The 24,247-nt window shown below is 45.1% G+C and overlaps 1 protein-coding gene across 10 annotated transcripts in view; it reads left to right on the top strand.

The window, feature by feature from the left end:
* The window catches only part of ARHGAP32 (Rho GTPase activating protein 32), a 298,438-nt gene that overhangs the window by 143,696 nt on the left and 130,495 nt on the right, over nt 1-24,247 (top strand). For 8 of the 10 annotated variants that reach the window (XM_040326219.1, XM_040326215.1, XM_040326217.1 and 5 more), the window contains exons 1-2: nt 772-1,100; nt 22,886-22,994. In XM_040326219.1, the coding sequence (XP_040182153.1) occupies nt 991-1,100; nt 22,886-22,994 (219 nt within the window). In that variant the 5' untranslated portion in view covers nt 772-990. Of the gene's footprint in view, nt 1-771; nt 1,101-12,867; nt 12,872-22,885; nt 22,995-24,247 lie in introns of those variants that run through there. The other 2 variants (XM_040326218.1, XM_040326220.1) reach the window with 2 other exon arrangements.

Here is a 24,247-nt window from a genome sequence, read left to right as displayed (position 1 = left end):
CACACAGAGCTATGTCTCCAATAATGGGGATCAGTGTATCGACACACAGGGACTATGCCTCCAATAATGGGGCTCAGTGTATAGACACACAGGGACTATGTCTCTAATAATGGGGCTCAGTGTATAGACACACAGGGACTATGCCTCCAATAATGGGGATCACTGTATATACACAAAGGGACTATGTCTCCAATAATGGGGATCAGTGTATAGACACACAATATTGTGCCTCCAATATAGGGGTCCACATATAGAGCTGTACTGCTGTGTGGGTTGAGAACATAAAGGGTTGTGTTGTCATCTGTATAGAATACATAGGGGGTGCTCAGTGTATAGACCTCAGTATGGGATTTGTGTTGTTATCTGTATAGAATACATAGGGGGTGCTCAGTGTATAGACCTCAGTATGGGATTTGTGTTGTCATCTGTATAGAATACATAGGGGGTGCTCAGTGTATAGAACACATACGGTTGTGACCCCAGTATGGGATTTGTGTTGTGGGCACTGGGCAGCACAGCATTGTACGTGGCTGATGGAGAATCCCTTGTCTGTGGCTTGGAGCGTCATCATCATCATCACAGCTGTCCATCAGCATGCCTTGCTATGAAAGCCCCTCTCCAGCATGGGCCCTGTGTGTCTGGGAGAACTGAATCAATCCTTTGAAGCTCACACAAGTTGAAATAGGAGAACAATATGCCCTGAGAGGCCAAGCCAACCCCTCCTCCCTCTGACACTGCCTTGTGGCTCTTCCCCTCCCTTTGCCTGCAAATGAACAGCTGAAAGGCTTGTCTTGTGGCAGTCCCAGAGTTGCAGGGGTCAGGGCTTCCAGTACAGTAGCCTGGTGGATGTGTTGCCTGTAATGTGCTCCTGTTACCTGGACTGGGGTGTGATCCTGAGCACATGATGAGGAGCCCAGGTGGCTAGTGCACCTCATTGTAGAGAGTTGGAGAGCAGCACCCCACCGCCTGTCTCTGCAGTCATAGAGCAGCATGGAGGGAGGGACTGATGCTGGGCTAGCTGCTGCTTTCTCCAGTCTCCACGCAGCACCTTCATCTGCAGCCAGGATGGCATCCGCGAGCAATCTGGACGAGCTGGACAGGTCAGTCATTGATGTTTTGTGTCCTGGGCTTCGTAGTATGGATGTGCTGGGAATGGCAGGCAGGCTGCATGCTCATTGTTTGCTGTTTGCATTCCTGTGTGTAGGAATTGAGTAGTTTGGGGGAGGAGAAGAGGCATGCATACATTATACTCTGATGGCCTGGGTCCCCCTCCCTACACTCAGTTATCTCTGTGCATTGTGTTAAATACCACACCTGGGCTATAGTGTGCTGAAAGGTCATCATTAACCCGTTCTCTCCCCCCACACATGTGTGAATGAGTGCAGGAAGCAGAGGGGTGTGCTGTGTGTAGCATACTGCAGGTGCCTCTGCAGCACAGCTGTCATTCCCATTCACAATGTCAGGATCTTGTGTGCCAGGGTACCAAATCCTCTGCATCCAGCTCAGCACACTGCAGGGGTATAAAACCTATCAGCACCAAATCGCTGTACTCAAAGTCTACCATCAAGCCATTCTCTGATTTTTCACCATAGAAACATTTCCATGTTTTTCCTTTTTTTTCACCAGCCTTGTCTATTGCCTAGCCAGTCCTTTATTGCTTCACAGTTGACATTTCATGATGACTGGTGGTATATACCCCATATACCAAGGTAGTATATATAATTCAGGAGACCGTATAACCCCAGAAGTCAGGACACATGTGCTTCCCTTAGCAACAGTAAAAGGGGCTAAAATAAGTGAGGCACCTGCTGAATTTTTTCCTCTCTGCAATAAATTGGTCCAGCTCTGCCCAGGTTAGTTGTCGTTGAAAAGTGTGAAATGACCAGAACTGGAAAACCGTTGATTTGGGTCACGGATGGGAGGGGTATGATGATGTTTACAGGCAACCCAGGTGGCCTCAGTCTGGGGAGATGTACACCCCGTGTAGTCATTTATTATGACTAATCACATATAATATATGGACACAATGCAGGAGCCTGTAATTATACTCCTTGCATTGTGGCCTATTTGTAACAAGCGGTGTGCTGCATGTCATCACATGTACACAGTTTGAATGTTTTACTGCAACACTCAGATCAGCTGATTGCATACTGTTATACCGGTTTCCTCCACCCACTCCAACACTGAACACAAACGAATCGTCTGATGTCACCTGCACATTGGATGAGTGCTATAACTGGCCATTCGCTTAGGCTGGCCATACATGGTTCAAATCTTCGCGGGTTCAGAAGGAACAGGCCAAGATTCGAACTGTTAATGGGCAGGCAGAATGTACCAAGTTGATCGCTCAACTTGGGTACAACCAGTCTCCTAGATTTTCTTGCTATAATCACCGTCTTCTGTCAGTGGGGACGGCTTCCTCCACCCGCCCCCTGTCTGTGCTAATGGGGCAATTGTGCGAATTTCTTTCCTGCAACCCGTGGTTGCAGGAATTAAATTTGCACTGTGTATGGCCGGCCTTAGTTTGTTTTTTTTGTTTTCATTCATTTAGCAGCATTCCTCTATCTACACAAACGAGGTGGATGGAGGAATCCCCACTGCCACAATATAGTCGTTGTCAGAATAAACAGATCAGTGGCTAAAGCTGCTGGTCGATGGAAACATTTCCATCATTTCCTTTCCCCAATGTAACAATCCACAAACACTGATTGAAATTCGGGTGTTCCCTGCTGAATGGCCTGAATTCTGATCAGTGTATGGCCAGCTTACAGAAAGGACAAAACTGGGCTGAGGAAGGATAGACATTAGCCGAGGGAAGATTAAGATGGGCTCAGGCGGTATAAACATGGGCTAAGTCTTCCAGCGTTGTATTTGCTACTTATGAAATGGTCAAAGAGTTCAGCACAAAAATAAACGTAAGATTAACAGTGGTGACAGCCGCAAACAACCTTTTCCTTAGAAAGAATTACAAATCCCCAGACCTTATTGGAGTATTTAGGGAAGACTTGTTACTATCCATCTTACGTAGTTAACATAAAGCAGACACCAGTTTGTACCAGAGGAGTGCTAATATCCAGTTGTTAATAGCAATTAAAGCACAGAAGCTGGAGGAAGATAACGCAATAAAGCCTTTCCAGGAGCCGATCTCGGGGGAGGAACGCTGCACAATCCAGGATATTTATAAAGCAATAAGTTGGCTCCTGAAGGTGAATTCTGGGGTATTTTGCTCCATTGGAAGAGTCCTATTTTCTCACTTTACGATAGCAATCATAACATGAGTCACTGTTTTCAATTACCATTGTTTGATAATGTGTTCACTTGTAAGACTTTCAGAGAATGGTGCTTTAAAGCTGGCCATACACTGATCGAAATTCAGCTAGTCCAGCAGAGACTAGCAGAATGTCGACCAGTGTGTGGGCTCCCCCACTCGATAGAAGTTGATTGTTAAATTGACTTCTGTCTAAAGCTGACCATAGATGGATTCAATCATGGCTGGTTTAGCAGTGACTGGCTGAGATTTGATCCATCTATCAACAGGGTAGTTGTACCCAAGTTGATCCATTATTCAACTTGGGTACATCCAGACTCTCTAAATTTGTACATAAGATTACTGTTGGTGGTTATATCCCCCCCCCCCGCCGGCAGAACACAATAGCCCTGTGGGAGGGATTTCCCCATCAACACTGACTATGTTGATGGGGGAATCCAGCGATTTACTTTCCTTTCACACACGGTGGAAGGAAAGAAAATTGCATAATTTACGGACCGCTTTAAAGCAGAACTTCACTCTTTCAATCAACATTGACTATTTGTAATCCTAAGAGCCGGTTCACACTGGGGTGACCTGGGATCCGACCTCAAGTTGCCCCAAGTCGCGCGGTCGAGAAAATGAATGGAAGTGAATGGTAAGCCATCTTAATGTACACTACCGAGGTCGCTCCGACTTCAGAAAAGATTCCTGTACTACTTGAATTCGACTTGTAGGCAACTTGTACCCATAGATTTCAATGGAAGTCGCCTCAGAAGTCGGATTGCTGTCTTAACTGAAGCAACAATACAGGAAGATAACATACATTTCTCAGGCAAACTCCTCCCTCCCACAGAGCTGATTGTTTGATTGGTCACTGGAAAGCCTCCTGTCCTGGAGGCGACTTGAAGTTGCCCTGTACTGTCCTGGAGGCGACTTGAAGTTGCCCTGTACTGTCCTGGAGGCGACTTGAAGTTGCCTTGTCCTGTACTGTCCTGGAGGCGACTTGAAGTTGCCTTGTACTGTCCTGGAGGCGACTTGAAGTTGCCTTGTACTGTCCTGGAGGCGACTTGAAGTTGCCTTGTACTGTCCTGGAGGCGACTTGAAGTTGCCTTGTAAGTTGCCTGATGACTCATACTCAAGTCGTGTCCAAGTTGCCTCCCAAAGTTGTGCTAGGAGTTGTGTTGCCTCTGTGTGATTGGACTCTTATGCTGCTAGTTTTAGTAAATAGATAGGAACATGTCATATTTACTTGCTTTAGACTTTTTGCTACATTTCAGTTACTTCCTGGCAAATTACATCATACATCCCAGGTGCCTTCAGGAGTTATTTTTTTTAAGTTAACCATACCATCCTACCTGTGTTCCATCAGAATAGGCAACCTGTCAGATTTTGTAACTGTAGTGACGTTCCGTCGTGGCCATCTTGGTACACCCCGCACTTGGCCGCAGTAAGGATACAGTGAGAAGGCGGCAAGCGGACATCTTTTTACAGCCACCGTAGTTTTGCATTTCACACTTATTTTTACCAGTAAACTGAACTTATATGGTGAAAAATACAGTATTTTGAAATGTGTGACAGTTTTGATATTGAATTTTAAAAGCAGCAGCAAGCCTGCTGATCTCACAGGTTTTCTAAATCCTATTTCACTTTATAAGCTCAGTTTACTGGTAAAAATAAGTGTGGGTGTAAAAAGATGTCCGCTTGCCATCTTCTCAGTGTATCCTTACTGCGGCCGAGTGCAGAGTGTACCAACATGGCTGTGATGAAACGTCAGTTCCATTACAAAATTGCTAGGGGGGTGTTTTTTAAACAGATTTAAAAAAATATAGGGACATGGATGGATGGGGGAGTTTGCTTAGAATTCTAAAATGAATTAAATAATGTTTTTGGCTTGTGTTGCTCAGGTGCAGTGCTGTTCCACTTTAAAGGATATGTTGCTGTGCTGCAGCCGCTAATCAGTGTATTCTGACAGCGGTGTGTGCTGCTGTTTGAATACAATGTCCCAGTTGGGAAACTCCTACATATACCTTGTTTGTATGTATAGAGCAGGGGTGGGCAATTATTTTTTCGAGGGGGCCACATGAGAAACTAAAAATATTTTGGAGGGCCGGGCCAAAAGGCTAAACTCAATACTGCATAAAATCAATTGTATTTCTTTATAAAAAGCAGTAAATATCATTGTTGGACAACTGGTACGAGTACTTGTTATAGACATGGCACAGTAGGGGGACAGAGGCTGGGGACATGGCACAGGAGGGGGACAGAGGCTGGGGACATGACACAGGAGGGGGACAGAGGCTGGGGACATGACGCAGGAGGGGGACAGAGGGTGGGGACATGACACAGGAGGGGGACAGAGGCTGGGGACATGACGCAGGAGGGGGACAGAGGCTGGGGACATGACACAGGAGGGGGACAGAGGCTGGGGACATGGCACAGGAGGGGGACAGAGGCTGGGGACATGACGCAGGAGGGGGACAGAGGCTGGGGACATGACACAGGAGGGGGACAGAGGCTGGGGACATGACACAGGAGGGGGACAGAGGCTGGGGACATGACACAGGAGGGGGACAGAGGCTGGGGACATGACGCAGGAGGGGGACAGAGGCTGGGGACATGACACAGGAGGGGGACAGAGGCTGGGGACATGGCACAGGAGGGGGACAGAGGCTGGGGACAGGCAGCCACTGTTTAATCAATAACAATTGATTAAACAGTGGCTGCATGTGATGGCACAGTGGCTGCGTGTGATGGGCACAGTGGCAACAATTGATGGCACAGTGACTGCGTGTGTTGGCACAGTGGCTGCATGTGATGGCACAGTGGCTGCGTTTGATGGGCACAGTGGCTGCGTGTGATTGGCACAGTGGCTGCGTGTGATGGGCACAGTGGCGACAATTTATGGTGGCACAGACTCATGGGCGTCCGCTGAAACTTTTTCAGGGGGGGGGGGCGCTTCAGCAGCGGCGATACACAGTCGCATTTTACCCTTTCATCGACTGCTAGCGGGGGTTAAAAGCTACCCCCCCACGTTAAAATTTAAAAACACCCCACTGTGCCCCCTGCATCTTTCAATATCTCTTTGTCCTACTGTGTACCCCGTCTCCACAACTGCACCTCTGGACCCCTTTACATTACACAGCACCCTGGATCACTGGACCTATTTCTATTATTACATAGTTATACAAAATTAAATGGTTCAACTCACCATAATGCAGAAACAGTTGGAGACCCGAGTGTGTCACTTGCCACCATCGCCTGCCACGCGTTGCGGATTGTCACTTGCCACGTCGCCTGCCACATGCTTATCACTTGCCACGTTGCCTGTCACATGTTGTGGATTGTCACTTGCCACGTTGCCTGTCACATGTTGTGGATTGTCACTTGCCACGTTGCCTGCTGTCACATGTTGTGGATTTTCACTTGCCACGTTGCCTGCTGTCACATGTTGTGGATTGTCACCTGCCACGTCGCCTGTCACATGTTGTGGATTGTCACTTGCCACGTTGCCTGCTGTCACATGTTGTGGATTGTCACTTGCCACGTTGCCTGCTGTCACATGTTGTGGATTGTCACTTGCCAAGTTGCCTGCTGTCACATGTTGTGGATTGTCACTTGCCACAGCGCCTGTCGCACATTGTGGATTGTCACTCGCCACATCGCCTGTCACATGTTTATCACTTGCCACGTTGCCTGTCACATGTTGTGGATTGTCACTTGCCACATCGCCTGTCACATGTTTACCACTTGCCACGTTGCGGATTGTCACTTGCCACGTCGCCTGTCACATGTTGTGGATTGTCACTTGCCACGTTGCCTGTCACACATTGTGGATTGTCACATCGCCTGTCACATGTTGCGGTCCGGACTGTCACTTGCCTGCTCCAATTGTCCCTTGCTGTGTCCCAGAGTCAGGACCAGGGTTGTCAGCAATGTCAGGCAGCAGAGAAATTATTTAAACTCTCTAAATTCCCGCGGTGCCTACACAGAGAGGAAGGGGGCTGCTGGGCGGGCAGTGAGAGATGATGTAATCTCTCTGCTCCCTCCCGCTTAACAGCTCGCTGATTGGCCAGCACTCGCTCAGGCATAGACACTCACCAAGCCAATCCGCCCAGCCCACAAGTTCTCTCACCTGACACCCGTCAGCGGAGCCGCCCGCACTTTTAGCTGTCACTCGCCCGCACACTATGTCACTCGCTCCCTCACCAGCCCACCCAGCTGCCCACAGCCTGGCCTGCTAGCTCTCACCCATCCACGGCACTCACCGGCCATCCGCTGTTAGATTTCAGGGGGGGCCGTCCCGCTGACAGGGAGGGGGGGGGCGATCGGGGGAGATATACAGTGCAGACACCTCACGGCTCTCCTCTCACTGTCACAGCGCCACGGCTCTATTTACCACAGAACTCTGCAGCGGCGCTGTGACAGGGAGAGGAGAGCCGTGAGCTGTCTGCACTGTAATTCTCCCCCGATCGCCCCCGTCTGTCAGTGGAGCTAGCTCTAATTTCATTCAATCATGACATTGGCACTGGTTTCTAGGGGGGGCGAGAGCCCTCCCTTGCCCTGTAGACACTCCCCCTTGGACGGATCTGTCCAATCGCGAGCAAGGGGGAGTGTCTATGCGACTCCCCCTTGCTCGCGATTGGACAGATCCGTCCAAGGGGGAGTGTCTATGCGCGGCGGGGAAAACAGCTGTTCAAACGAACGCTGTCTATATTGTTCCCCGCCGCGGTGATTAACGTGGCGGCGGCAATTTCGGCGGCGGCGGCGGGGGGGCCGGATTAAAAGGTCCGCCGGGCCGTATACGGCCCGCGGGCCGTAGTTTGCCCAGGTCTGGTATAGAGCATGGGTCTCCAAACTACGGCCCTTCAGTTGTTCAGGAACTACAATTCCCATCATGCCTAGTCATGTCGTTGAATATAAGTGTTTTACAATGCCCCATAGAATGTGCAGTTCCACAACAGCTGGAGGGCCGTAGTTTGGAGATCCCTGGTATAGAGGAATCTGTTTAGCCCACTACTTTAACCACTTAAGCCCCGGACCATTTTGCTGGTAAAAGACCAGAGCACTTTTTGCGATTCGGCACTACGTCGCTGTAACTGACAATTGCGCGGTCGTGCAACGTGGCTCCCAAATAAAATTGACATCCTTTTTTCCCCACAAATAGAGCTTTATTTTGGTGGTATTTGATCACCTCTGCGGTTTTTAGTTTTTGTGCTATAAACAAAAATAGAGCGACAATTTTGAAAAAAATATATATTTTTTACTTTTTACCATAATAAATATCCCCCAAAAATATATAATAAACATTTTTTTTCCCTCAGTTTAGGCCGATACGTATTCTTATACATATTTTTCGTAAAAAAAAAATCGCAATAAGCGTTTATTGATTGGTTTGCGCAAAAGTTATAGCGTTTACAAAATAGGGGATAGATTTATGGCATTTTTATTATTTATTTTTTTACTAGTAATGGTGGCGATCAGCGATTTTTTTTCGGTACTGCGACATTATGGCGGACACTTTTGACACATTTTTGGGACCATTGGCATTTTTATAGCGATCAGTGCTATAAAAATGCATTGATTACTATAAAAATGCCACTGGCAGGGAATGGGTTAACACTAGGGGGCGAGGAAGGGGTTAAGTATGTTCCCTGGGTGTGTTCCAACTGTAGGGGGGGTGCAGACTCACTTGGGGAAATGACTGATCGCTGTTCATTCATTGTATGAACAGACGGTCAGGCTTTTCTCCCCTGACAGGACCTGTGTGTTTACACACACAGCTCCCGATTCTCGCTCTGTAATGAGCGATCGCAGGTGCCCGGCCGGGCACGCGAGCGGGGGGGCGCGCGTGCGTGCGCCCCTATTGGCCGCTGGGGGAGATGACGTAGATCTACGTGCTCTTGCCCAGCAGAGCCGACCTGCCACCGTAAAACTGCGGCGGCTGGTCGCCAAGCAGTTAAAAAAAGAAAAAGTCAGGCCAGCCTATGCTTGGAATATTGTAGATGGCCCAGCCCCTTGTTTTGTATTTGTGGGTATTGGCAGACCATGAGGATGGTGGATAAATACCATGCCATGTGGTCTCACTGATCCCTGAATTTACATCGCAAATATCACACAACCTCCTGAGTATTTCTAATTCTACTCTAATCATACGGAGTATATGTAGGCCTAGGTCTTCCCCAGGCCGTAGTGTGTAATTGCTGCTCAGAGAATGATCATCTGCGTTGGCAGATGGGCTCAGAAGCTGTGTGAGGCTAAAGAGCAGAAGCTGCCCAGGACCTGGAGCTCGAATGTCTGGAGTCTTCTCCAACAAAGGTCCGAGCAACAGCTACGGAATGTCTAAAATATCCACTGATGTCCAAGAAGATTGTGCATGAGGATCTCCACATACACCGTGTAGTGTAATAATCATGGCTGTGCATGTGACCGCCAATGTGTCCTCCATTTGTTAGAAACATTAGGGGAGGGATCTTGAGGAATAGTTTATCAGGGATTATAATCTAATTTATATTAGAGGTGAAATGAAAGGGCGACTCGGCTTAGTGCTTACATCCACAGTGACCACACATGACCTCGTCATTGCTGTAGGGATCTCAAACCGTGTTCTCTGTCTTCTGCCAGGAAACAAGTGGAGAGGTTTGAATTCTTGTTCCTGGGACTGGCACTCTTTAGAATGTCACAGCTGCCTAAGGCTAAAGCAGGAAATAAACCCATCTCTCCAGTCTCTTGTGTGTTTTTCATGACGAGGAATGCTGAGGGACACTCACACTGTTTTCAGTGGTGTCGGCTTCTGGGCCTGTAAATGAGGCATTGCAAGGAAAGCAAGTGAATGTTTGAGACTGGAGTTCCTCCTATAGAGAATACAGTATCCACCTTGGTAACTAATAATGGAACCCCAGCTAAGTGATGCTTTCTACCTTAGGATGACATCCCTCAGATATCTGTGATGTTTCAGTAATTCCTGTGTCCCCGAACCCGAGGTAAGGGGGGCAGTTGCCAGTATAAGCTCAGTATATCCCCCAGGGCCCTTCTTATGACCTGTGTACAGAACAGATGAATGCCTGCAGACTGGAGAGATCAGTAGATGTGTGAGGAGGATGGAAGGCTGCGATATCACATACTGTCACTTTCCCACCAACAATGCCGCCTTGTTCACAGACAATGCAGAAGGAATCTGAGGGGGAGAATGTGGAATCTGTGCCTTATGTACTAAGTCCATTCAGGCACAGGAACAATGGCCGATATCTGCTCCCTGCTGTATTCCTCATTCTTCCATGTACTCTCACTTGTAAAGTAAACCTAATCTTGTTCTTTTGCCCATGAAAAGTGCTGTAACACCTGCAGTGCTGGTGCCTGATGAAGAAGATTCCTTACTGTCCAGTCTCTTTGTATTCCTCCTCCTTTCTAGAGCCACATACATCAATATTGTAAATGGGGACTATAATCTTTTTGTATCCTTTCTTTGATTGGCTTAAGGCAGAATTCTGCACTGAACATGCTGTATATTGCAGGGCGTGACAAATTTGCTTTGAATCTAGGAGCCAGCTGAAAAAGTTAGGAGCCAGTTTTTTTTTAACAAAGCTTTACTTGGGAGGTCTGGTACTAGAATTATTGCTTTCATTTCAGCTTGTTCGGCGATATGTAACCTGTATCGTAATCAATGTTTTTAGGTGTAGACGCCGTGCGTTTTACATTTCTATGCACATATATGTGGGGAGGTCTCGATTTTTTTTTTGGGGGGGGGGGAGGTGATTTTATATTGCAGCAAAAAAATGTTTTACTTTTATTTTATTTTTTTATCACATAGGTGGCAAAGTCCCCTCTGTGGTGATTTTATTTGGTGACAGGTTCTCTTTTTAATGAGACATCCAATGTCTAAAAGACCCCAGATGTCTCCCCTGTGCCCCATTAAATGTAATGCAATGCAGATCGCACTGCATTGCATTCTTTCCCGGCCTTGATGGTCGGGGCAACTGTCATACGCGTCACCTCCGGGTCAGCAACAAGAAGGGGAGGAGAGTGGATGGGCAAGTGGAGCCCCGGGATACATAGCCAGGGGCACACAGGGTGTGTGGACCAGACAATTGGTCCTCGAGGCGCTCGCCACGTAGCTCTTGGCGTGATGCTCCATCACACCCTGCACTGGCCAATTGGGACAGAGCCACCCTCCTTTGCACAGGGGCTGCCCCTGACCTCTGAGCCACCCCCCCAGAGAAGGGACACACCCAATCCCGTCCAATCGGCTACACAGCTTGGCCCAACACACACCTCAGGAGATGGAAGGCCCGGCCCCTTTAGGATGGGGTTCGCCTCTGAGACCCACTTAGCTTGGAGCATACAAGCTGGTGTCAGTGAATGGGCTGACAAAAGCTCAGGCACCATGATGCTAATTCTAGTCGCAATGGCGACCTGGTGCCTTGGATTTGTCGAGCCCGAGGTTTGTTGTGTATATATGGGAGACATGTTTGTTTTCTTACTTGGTGTGCTTTGTGTATTTCTTCAGATCTGTGCAATAATACAGTGTGAACCTGCCTCTGTGCAGGAACTTCTTCTAATAAAGGCCGCTCACTGCTGTTCTCTCTATACTTGTGCAAGAATGAACCGGTCTTCTACCTTCCTCCTCCTGCTGTAGTTTCCTGCAGGAAGCCAGGGTGGAGCTGTTGAGCTCCTCCGACAGTTCAGTTCCCTGCACAGGCTGTGATGATGTCACTGCTACTTTTATTATGTCATATCTGGGTTTGTAAAGGCATTTGGTGCACAAAAAGTGGATTATAACCCTTGAGGCTCTTGACAGATATTTTTTTATTAGTTTATTTAGCATACCAGGTATTACATGCTTCCCCTATATGCATGATTATAATATTTATTTTTATTTTCAACATTGGGGTGCAGTGGTATACTGAGTTTCTCACATTTATTTTTTATTTTAAGGAGTGCTTTTACATCTTTTACTGTCATATAAGAATCCAATTGCCGGAGTTCAAAAGTATTCTGCGTGGAATTAATATACATTAATGTTATTGACCTACTTGATGTATAGTATCTACACAGGAAGCCTCCATAGATCATATATCTCCAACAATCCCTCTAGAGACCAGAGACATGCATATAAGGGATGCGGGTCATACCCGGTATGCCAAAAAAAAAACATAATGTGAAATCCTGGGTCCATAGTAAAAGAAATGCTTATAATTTTTTAGTAATATCTTCTATAATTATAAATATTTGTTATGCCAAAAATTCAGGCTTAAAGTAAATTTGTATTCTGTCTGAAGTAGATAAACAGTCGCTCTGTACAGTAGATGCCTTACAGAGTAACTCCTCTCTATAGAACAAATTATATAGCGTATACAATGGACTTGTCATATTGTAATTGAATGTCATTAAAAATGAACTTTTCAATCTGCAGCTCTGTAATTTGCTGTAAAATACAGTGCCTTTAAAAAGTATTCATACCCCTTGAAATTTTCCACATTTTGTCATGTTGTAACCAAAAATGTAAATGTATTTTATTGAGATTTTATGCGATAGACCAACACAAAGTGGCACATAATTGTGAGGTAGAAGGAAAATGATAAATGGTTTTCAGAATTGTTTACAAATAAATGTGTGAAAAGTGTGGTATGCATTTTATATGGCGCCCCCCGGAGCCAATACTTTGTAGAACCTCCTTTCACTGTAATTACAGCTGCAAGTCTTTTTGGGGATGTCTCTACCAGCTTTGCACATCTAGAGAGGGACATTTGTGCCCATTCTTCTTTGTAAAATAGCTCAAGTTCTGTCAGATTGGATGGAGAGCGTCTGTGAACAGCAATTTTCAAGTCTTGCCACAAATTCTCAATTGGATTTAGTTCTGGACTTTGACTGGGCCATTCTAACACATGAATATGCTTTGATCTAATCCATTGCGTTGTAGCTCTGGCTGTATGTTTAGGGTCGTTGTCCTGCTGGAAGTTGGACCTCTGCCCCAGTCTCAAGTCTTTTGCAGACTCCAACAGGTTTTCTTCTAAGATTGCCCTGTATTTGACTCCATCCATCTTCCCATCAACTCTGACCAGCTTTTCTGTCCTTGCTGAAGAAAAGCATCCCCACAACATGATGCTGCCACCACCACCATGTTTCACAGTGAGGATGGTGTGTTCAGGGTGATGTGCAGTATTTTCCTCCACACATAGGCCTGGATTCACAGACACTTACGCTGACGTATCTTCTGATACGCCGCGTAAGTGCACTGATGCGCCGTCGTATCTATGCGCCTGATGCTTGAAATAAGATACGCCTGAATTTTGGCTCCATCCGACCGACGTAAGTCTCCTACGCCATCGTATATTGGGCGCATATTTACGCTGGCCGCAAGGGGTGCTTCCATTGATTTACGCGTCGAATATGCAAATGACCGAGATACACCGATTCACAAACGTACTTGCAGTAGTATACGCCGTTTACGTAAGGCGTACGTCCGGCGTAAAGTTAAACCACCAAATAGGAGGCGCAGCCCATGCAAAGGTATGGACGTCGGAACAGCCGTTGTATTTTACGTTGTTTACGTAAGTCGTGCGTGAATGGGGCTGGGCGTAGGTTACGTTCACGTCGTAGGCATTGAGCCGTCGTATCTTAGGGAGTATATGCGACGTGATTCTGAGCATGCGCCGTTCGTTCGGCCCTTCATTTACATGGGGTCACGCTTCATTTTAATAGATCACACCCACTACCTTCCTACTTTGAATTAGGCGGGCTTACGCCGGCCAATTTACTTTACGCCGGCGCAAGTTTGGGAGCGAGTGCTTTGTGAATACTGTTCTTGCCTCACTGATTTACGTTGGCGTAGCACATATGAGATGTGCTACGCCCGTTTAAAAATGCGCCGCTCTACGTGAATCCGGGCCATAGTATTTTGCTTTTAGGCCAAAAAGTTCAATTTTGGCCTCATCCGACCAGAGCACCTTCTTCCACATGTTTTTTGTGTTCCCCACATGGCTTCTCACAAACTGCAAACAGGACTTCTTATGGCTTTCTTTCAACAATGTCTTTCTTCTTGCCACTCTTCCATAAAGGGCAGATTTGTGGAGAGCACGACTAATAGGTGTCCTGTGGACAGATTCTCCCACCTGAGCTGTGGATCTCTGCTGCTCCTCCAGAGTTACCATGGGCTCCTTGGCTGCTTCTCTAGATAATGCTCTTCTTGCCCGGCCTGTCAGTTTAGGTGGACGGCCATGTCTTGGTAGGTTTGTAGTTGCCCCATACTCTTTCTATTTTCAGATGATGGATTGAACAGTGCAAGTGCAGAGTTTTTCTGAGCTTTCAGAAAGCAGGGGGCGAAGAACTAAAGTTACATTCTGCAGAGTTCAGTGAGCTGTCTGGAGAGAAATGAAATACATCTGTTCATACATCACACAAGAACAGAGCCAAGGCTGTCAATCACCGGCTGTGTGCTTTAGCTCCCTTCCCTTTTTTCCTCTTGGTGTTATAAAAACTCATTAGAAGTGACTTCTGCAGATGGCAGTCTTATCTATTATCCCCTCGCACACGTTCCTGGAGATGAGGCTCATCGGTAGTGGGTGCTGCAGCAACTACCAGCTGCTTACTGGTAGGGTAAATGCACATATTCGCCAGCACAACAAGGATCCTCAGATGTCGCCCAAAAGTTTTTATTTGCAGAATGATCACATCACAAGAGAGAGCGCACTGTTTGAGTCTCACAGGACCCCTTCATCAGGCCTGTGATGATCACCACATGGCTAATGGAAGGGGTCCTGTGAGACGTTGCACTTTCTCTTGTGATGTGATCATTCTGCAAAACACTTTTGGACGACATTTGGTGTGGTGGTGATTATGCAGGTCACAAACGAACAAGGCAGCAGACAGAAAAGACACTGCTCTGCATTGAGACAATACACACTATAGAGGGATATGCTTTGTTCATATTTCATGTCTTGAGGGTTGCAATCACTTTTGAGGTACCTACTATTACCTTGTTACTTTGGGCTGATGCTCTGTCACTGGATCCATGCCCTACTTCCCCTGGCTCCCACAATGCAATGCATGATGTCTGAGCATCCTATCTCTAGGCAGGGCACTGTCACAATTCTTAGATTTTCGTTTTATTTCATGATTGAAAATGTCGTTTTTTTTTTATCACAAAAAACGACCGTCTGTACACTGCATTACAGTGGTCAGCTTTTATTTATGTAATATTTGTATCTCAAAAGGAACAAATCTGTTTGCTGTAACTGCATACATTGTTAGTTGGAGTCACCAAGGAGAATATCACTTTTGGTGACATGTATGGTCTGTCACAACGTCTGTATTGTTTTTTCTGGTCTATGTTGTTTGTTGTCCTGTATTTTTGATACCATGTTAATAAATGTATACATATTTATTTCAACGCTTTGTGAGTTCACCTACTCATCTTTGTATTGCAATAGTCCTACTACCCCCTCCTGTCTTGGTCTTTTGGGTTTTGGGGTCCCTTAAGTCCTACTTCTACCCTTCACAAACATGACTTAGTACTTGGTGGAAAAACCCTTGTTGGCAATCACAGAAGTTTGACATTTCTTGTAGTTTGCCATCAGGTTTGCACACATCTCAGGTCTCCAAGTCATTAAGGTTTCGAACCTTCAGCCCCCTCCACATATTTTCTATGGGATTAATGTCTGGAGACTGGCTAGACCACTCCAGGACCTTAATGTGCTTCTTCTTGAGCCACTCCTTTGGTGCCTTATCCCTGTGTTTTGGGTCATTGTCATGCTGGAATACCCATCCACAACCCATTTTCATTGCCCAGACTGTGGGAAGGAGGTTCGCCCAAGATTTGACGGTACATGGCCCCGTCAATCGTCCCTTTGATACAGTTGTCCTGGCCCCTTAGCAGAATTATATTCTCAAAGCATAATGTTTCCACCTCCATGTTTGACGGTGGGGATGGTGTTCTTGGGGCCATTAGGCAGCATTCCTCCTCCAAACACGGCGAGTTGAGTTAATGCCAAAGAGCTTGATTTTGGACTCATCTGACTAAAACCCTTTCACCCAGTTCTCCTCTGAATCATTCATATGTTCATTAGCAAATTTCAGACAGGCATGTACATGTGCTTGCTTGAGCAGGGGGACCTTGCGGGTGCTGCAGGATTTCAGTCCTTAACAGCGTATTGTGTTTCCGATTGTTTTCTTGGTGACTATGGTCCCAGCTGTCTTGAGATCATCATTGACAAGATTCTCCCGTGTAGTTCTGGGCCGATTCCTCACAGTTCCCATGATCATTGAAACTCCACAAGGTGAGATCTTGTATGGAGCCCCAGACCGAGGGAGACTGACAGTTATTTTGTGTTTCTTCCATTTGCAAATAGTCGTACCAACTGTTGACACCCTCTCACAAAGCTGCTTGGCGATGGTCTTGTAGCCCATTCCAGCCTTGTGCAGGTCTACAATCTTGTCCCTGATGGCCTTGGACAGCTCTTTGGTCTTGCCCATGATGGAGAGAATGAAATCTGATTGAATGATTGCTTCTGTGGACAGGTGTCCTTTATACAGGTAACAAGCGAAGATTAGGAGCACTCCCTTTTAAGAGTGTGCACCTAATCTCCGCTTGTTACCTGTATATTAAACACTCGGGAGCCATAACTCTTGCTGATTGATGGAGGATCAAATACTTATTTCACTCATTAAAATGCAAATCAATTTATAAGGTTTTTCTGGATATTTTTGTTGTTGTTTTGTCTCTCACTGTTCAGTGGGCAAATGTACAAAATCAGCAGGGGAACAAATACTTTTATCCCTCACTGTATGTGCAGGTAAAGGTGGTGCCTGTCCATTTATTGGTTGTGTGTGTGTAATATACACAGTAATGTGTGAAGAAATGGTGTAAAGTATGTATGCTTTCAAAAATATATATTTTAATTGTTCTATTTTATTATATTCCAATGATAAAATATCCAAATTCCAACTACAAATACATGCAAAATGAGTGAACAGAAAAAAAATCTACATTTAAATTAGGGCCGAAACAACTAATCGATTAGTCGACAACTAATCAATTATGAAATTAATCGATTACAATTTTCATAATCGATTAATCGGCCAGTAACATAATGGGGTTAAAAAAACTAAAATTAGCCCTTTTATAATACAAAAAAGCAAATCGCTACTGTAAATATTACTTTCACTGTCCCACAGTAAAAAAATGAACCCCTTACAGTAGCGATTATTTGCTCTTTTTGTACTTATTTTTGTTTTTTTAACCCCATTATGTTACCAAACATCCCAGGCCTGGGTTCACGCCCGTTTTTTGGTGCTTTTTGCAGAAACACACTACAGTTAATTTACATGTTTTCGTATGGGACACGTTCACATCCATGATTTTTTTTCGGCTGCTGCGTATTTAGAAAGGGCGAGGACTTTTTAACGCAAAACGATGCTATTTTTTATTTTTTTTGGTTCAATATACTTCAATGGAGAAGCTGCAGAAAAGCATGGAATGTGTTTTTGCGTCAATTTGTGTTTTGCAGTCTGTCCAACAACAAATTGGCATAAAAAAAATTAATTTTTTTTTTAAGGCTATTATCCGATTAATCGAAACAATAATCGGCCAACTAATCGATTATGAAAATAATCGTTAGTTGCAGCCCTACATCAAATCAATATTTGGTGTGACTACCCTTTGGTTTCAAACCAGCATCAATTCTTACACCTACACTCTTTGTACACTTGCACAAAGTCAGGGGTTTTGTAGTTGGCTGTATCATAAAACAATTATACCAAGCACTGCAGGTGCCAATGGTAATGAATTTCATATCCATGTTGTAAAGCAGGTACTAAACTCTCAGATTTTCCCCATAATAAGCAGTGTGATTTAACTTTCATGTCTCTGTCTTTCATATTCTCCAAATCTGAACCCTGTAGTAGAAATGGTCTGATGTTTAATGTAATGACATCACCGGCGCCTGCGCATTTTGTCCCCCATTCATGGCACGCTCAGTGTGCCGCCAGTCAATACATCCAGTTGCCATGGCTCATCGGCACTCGCGGCCACAAGATTGCTGACCCATTGAGGCTTTCCTGAAACACCCTGTGTGACTTGCTACATCACAGGGGATGTCAACATTGGCTATACCCGACTATGATCTCATAGTATCTCCGATCGAAAACAAGGCTTGGCTAACTTCTAATGCACATGCGTGAGATTACAAGCAATCGTACAGGAGAAGAAATATACTCCATATTGGAAAGAGGAAGACAACAAAAAATATGGTGCAGGCTTCGGCCAGGAAAGGCAGAAACGGAAGTAAGCTAGTTAGAGAGAAGTAACAATGTGGTGTGTTTATAAAGATTTGGATCGTTGGCCTTCTGTTTAGTGAGGATTCATTGGCTGAATTTACTACCACTTTAACTGTGGGATTTTTTTAAATTTGGTGCGGAACATTGAGAGTAATGCTGGCCATACACTATACGAAAAACTGTCCGTACCCATTTTCGAAAAACGAACATTCAGCCATGAGAGAAAACTATAGTGCCATCATGTAATGACCGATACATCTTTCAGTGGACCTAAATGAATCCATTATTATTATTTTTTATTATTACATATACCTAGTGCAAACAGTTCGGACGGCAAACACATTAACCTTTTAATTTATCGTTCGTTCTGCAGAAAATGTCTAAACTTGTCCTTCGTTTTTTCGGCTCAAAAACGTCCCAACCGATTACCGATTTGTGCCCATTAACTGGCCAAATGACCACATTTTCAGATGATTTTTCGGATAGTGTATGGCCAGCATAAGTACGTGACTGTTCCTGGCATGGCAGCTTAGTATGAATTATGAAGTACATTTTTTTTTTTAAATAATCTATTAGATATTAAAGTCAATGTTTATTATTTTGTTATAATTCATCTTTGAGGAGTGTGTTCTTTTAGCTTGGAGGTTTTTTCCTGAATTCAGCATTTTTCCAGTTTTCTCATTCTGTACAGGTAAAGGTACAGAATACATATATAGGTTGGGTTGGTGTAGCTCTCATTATATTAAATATTCTGACATGCTTGTGTTGTATCATCTGCATCCAGAGAGCTGCTATTTGTTATGCAGACATTAATGACCTCCCTATAATGAGTAGCTGCTTGATCCACAACTGAACTGGACATGACACAACCAGGATTCAACAGGCTACTGGAGCTCATTACCTACAACTGCTTATTAAACTGACAGCGACTACACATACTGCATAGAACGAGAGGGGGGAGGGGGGGTAGTCTCTAGGTAAATATGGCTACAATCCTTGTAAATAGGCACAGATTATGCTGTATATGAATATGGAGAACAGTCAGATCACATCTTCTCAGTTAGGTTTCCTCCAGAGGTTTCTGAGAGTCACCTGAGTTGTGCCTCACTGACCCCCTCCCCCCTCCAATCTGATATAGTGTCTGTCTAGTTCAGCGTCCCAGCGCACACCAATTGGAAGAGCCAGATACAGGGCAGCATGTCTTGAAGGGTGGCATTCTGACCACCACTGTTAAAGTGTTGCTAAACCCAAAACAGTACAATCAGGCTGTAAATGTAGTAACGCATACTTGTTATACTCACTATGGACCCTAAGAGGTTAATCCTGCGCATTGTGTAAAAGGCTTGTTTGATCCTGTCTGCTCTGAGCCTTCCCTTCTTCCTCCGTCCCCAATTCATCGTCTGATAGTACAGAGCCTTGGGTGGGCACTCTGCACATGCTCCGTTTTTTTCTTGGGAGGGTGCATTAGATCAGTTCAGGGCCAATCCGCATTCTCCAGACAAAGGGTCAGGGGTCATGCAGCCTAAAAGGACAATCGGAGTAGAATGAAAACTCCTACAAGCTTTAACCAGACACTGATAAAAGTCCTAAGACTGTTCTATACTGCTGATGAGAAATGGTATTTAGCAGTTTATATTTGCTAAAATATATGTATTTCCATGTTCTGTGTACTACGGGAGACCAGATATAGTGACTGCAGGATCCTGGGTTTAGTAACACTTTAAGCTTACCGTACACTGATTTTCGGCCTTTTCCCGATAAACCAACCAAAATGTGCTTCCTGGATGGCTTCCGCTTCTCCACCCCCTTCTGGTTTCCTCTGGAGTAGAAAGGTTGACAAAAAATACTTTCAATGGACACAGGTAATCAGTAGGGGATTATGACTAGAACCAGTGGGGTTGTTTTACGAAAACAGAGAAGTGCAATATATGGTGCGGTTTTGCATAATCGGCTTCCATTTTTTTTTTTCTTAGTCAAAGCTTAATTGAAGCTGAAGTTATAAGCTGATTGTTTTCTATGTGGAGCTGCACCAGATTTTGCACTCTTGAATTTTATTAAATCCTCCCCTGTGTGACTAGAACAGGCTCTAGATCAGTGATGATGAGGAACCTTGGCACCCCAGAGGTTTTGGAACTACATTTCCCATGATGCTCATGCACTCTGCAGTGTAGTTGAGCATCATGGGAAATATAGTTCCAAAACATCTGGGGTGCCAAGGTTCACCATCACTGCTCTAGATGAACAAGTATATGCTACAGGTGAATAGGGATATGGTGGGGATCATCTCTAGATTGATAGGGGTAAGCGGTAGGTAATATTGGCTAAGATCTGTTGGTAAATATGGATAATAGGCTCAAGATGAACAGGAACATTCTCTGTGTGACAAGGGATGGATTCTAGTGGAGCATGGTAGACTTGGTAAACGGCATTGATTGCCACAGAAAAGCATACATCCAGAATCGGAAACTCTCAGCGACATTTTCTGTGATCAAAGGTTCAAAGATAGTAGTAGTGTCAGTGAGCATACATTGTGAGAAGTGGCCACAATATGTTGTACCTGGAGACCTTGTTTTATGCTCAGTGCTGGCAATCAGGGAGTGATACAGAGTGCAGGTATTCATAGCAACCAGATTACTATTACTACAGTATAGAGCAAAGAGCTGCTTTTTGATTGGTTGCTTTCAGTTATTGCTCTTTGATCTGCTTTACCGAACAAACCTGATAATGTTTCATGTACAAAGCAGTCAATGGGCCCTGTTCACAAAGCTTTATGGCTAGTTGTGTAAATCTCATTGGCTGAAAATATCTGTTACATTTTTGAGGCTAAGGATCTATAACTTGGTGTGTTAGCGTTATGAATTGGGCTTAATGTGTTTATGGTAACCATGCAAAATGGGCCCAGGAGTTCACCGCAGTAGATAAAGCAGCGACCAATCAATTTAAAGCAATTAGAAAAATGACTGCTGTTTGATTTGTCATGAGTTACTACACTTTTCAGGTGGTTTCTCTTCAGATGTGCCTATTGCCACTTGTATTGGGGTCTTCCTCCTGTAATATTTTGTTCTAAAATTCCTGTTCATTGTATTTTAGCTTTTTAAAGCAATGTTTCTAACAAATTGGGTACAGTACACTGCCTGTGTATTGTATGAACACCATGGATCAGGGGTAGTGAATTAAAATTCTTGGGGGTCCGGTCAGAAAGAATTTCTTCTAGCGGAGGTCCGAGTGTCATATTGGTGCTATGACTCCAAATGATATCCTCCACATCGCAGCCTCCTATGTACGTCACAGGCCCCTCATCTCAGACCCTGGATCACAGACTGCCCCCCCCCCCCCAAACACAGGACTGACCCCCCCTTCATAGTTAACTCCTGTCCTGCACAGCACTCCCCTTCCCCATAGAGCCCTACCTTATTTACACATGACGGAAAGCACTGCAGCCCCGGACACCGGGAGGGACTTTTTATATTAAAGGCGAGTGATTGGTTCCTACGCAGCAGGGTGGTCCCAGAAATCAATCACCCGCTTCTTAACTTAAAACGTCCCGCCCTTTGTCCAGAGCGGCCGCGCTTCTCATCTTGTGTGAATAAGACAGACAGTGTGAGGAGGGAGCAGTGCAACGATCATATGGAAGGGACAGACCCGTGCGTGGCGCGCCTGCCATGCTGAGAACATAGCAGCACCAGGCAGGCGGGCGAGCTGGCGGCAGGGAGAGAACACACAGGCAACTATTTGGCGAGACTGTGGTCCGAGTAGTATGGCTGCTGGGGCCGGAACCGGACCGCGGTCCGCCATTTAGTGATGCCTGCCATAGATGATATATACTGAGGTATCCGCATATGATTTAGAACAAAAAAAACATCAGTAAAACAAAGAAAAAAAATCCAAATAACTTGAAACTATGAGAGTTCCCCCTCATTGGAGTTCCCCCTCATTGGAGTTCCCCCTCATTGGAGTTCCCCCTCATTGGATTTCCCCCTCATTGGAGTTCCCCCTCATTGGAGTCCCCCCTTATTGGAGTTCCCCCTCCAATGTGGGTTACAAAAGAGTCCCGGGACATCAGAGTCCCCTTCCATTAGAAGGCCGGATAAAATCTCTAGAAGCAAATTGTAAAACTTGGCATGATTGCGTAATTCTACCTGATGTTTTCTAGGAAAGTGATTATTTTACAACCAAATTCTTTATATGGGGTTAGCCTGTTACACATTGCCACCATGGGTTTGTTGTGTGGAATTGTATGAAAAGAAATGACAATGAAAACATAAATATGTATTTGAAATGAATGATTGTACAATCTGCATGGCTGTGTGTTTAGATGCCATGTAATTTATACTTCACTGACAATCTGTATCTCTCATCTTCTAGAATAATGAAGTCCTCGCTGCATCTGGAAGAAGATGACTTTGTACCAGAGCTGCCACGTAGCATCCACCCCCGGGAAAGGCCGGATTGGGAGGAAACAATCAGCGCCATGGTGAGTCTCCTCCCTGCATGGAACACTGCGAGGTTGGCACAGGAGATAGCCAATGTTTGGAACACGCAGGCATACAACTGTAACCTAGGGGGACTGTGTGTATGTAGGCACAGGGTTTCTTTTTTTGGTTTGGGAAATGGGAACGGATTTTGACAAATTGTTCTAGGCCACTAGTAAACAACGTTCTTAAAGGGGCCCTGAAGCGTGGCCCTAGTCATCACCAACAGGCCGTACACAATATGCAGTGAATATAACGCTACAGAAAGCTGGGAGACATGCAACAGGGGATGGTCCAATGTTATGGGCATGCAATAACAGATGGTAAGAGGCTGCAAACGTGCTTTAGGAGTTGTTGGAGACTAGGTAGTCACACATTGGAGACGCATGAGATCTCTGGAGATTTCTATTAAAGCCTCTTTACAAATCGGTGCTTCTACATTTTTGTTCTCCTGAAGCCCCCTTTAAAAAGTACCTTGGACACATTTGAATTTTCTCTTGGTAAGATCAGTTGGGCTCAATTCACAAAGCCATAACACATGTACTGTATAGGGCTCTTTAAAGTGGTCGTAAATCTAAGACATTAAATATGAAAAAAGCGCATCCTTCTATATATAGGAACAGGGCCCTCCTGTATTGAACTGTATTGTAATTGTGCTGTCCCCCCTCTACATTGTAAAGCGCTGTGCAAACTGTTGGAGCTATATATATTGTGTATTATTATAATAATACTGCGTACTTGTCTCTCTCCAAAGCTGAGTATCATTTCCCTCTGCCTAGTTCCTCTGTAATTAGCAAGACTCTGTTCTGGAAGCTTTTCCCGACACCAAGAGTTAAAGTGTTAATAAACCCACAAGAGTAAAAATCAGTCTGTAAAGCATGCTTGCTATACTCCCTTTGGAACTTAAGGGGTTAATCCCCTGCATTGTGTAAAAAGGCTGTTTGATTCTGTCTTCCTTGATCCTCCCCTCCTTCCACTATCCCCTAATAATTTCCTGATAACACGGAGTATATGGAGTCAGGCTGCACATGCTCTGCTCTGGTGTGTATTGCTAGAGTTTTTTTTTTGTGAGAGAGTGCATGTGATCAGCACAGGGCCAATCAGCACTGTCCAGACAGAGGGTGAGGGATCTTGCAGTCTAATAGGACAATCAGAAAACTCTTCCTATAAGCTTTAACCAGTGCTTGCCTGGACACTGATATAAGTCACATGATCGCTATATACTGCTGATGAGAAAAGGTATTTAGCAGTTTAT

The sequence above is a fragment of the Rana temporaria genome, chromosome 10 (genome assembly GCF_905171775.1).
Source record: "Rana temporaria chromosome 10, aRanTem1.1, whole genome shotgun sequence".
In the NCBI taxonomy this organism is placed as follows: domain Eukaryota; kingdom Metazoa; phylum Chordata; class Amphibia; order Anura; family Ranidae; genus Rana; species Rana temporaria.
The sequence above is the reverse complement of the archived record's forward strand: the minus strand, read 5'-3'. Positions and strand labels throughout refer to the sequence as shown.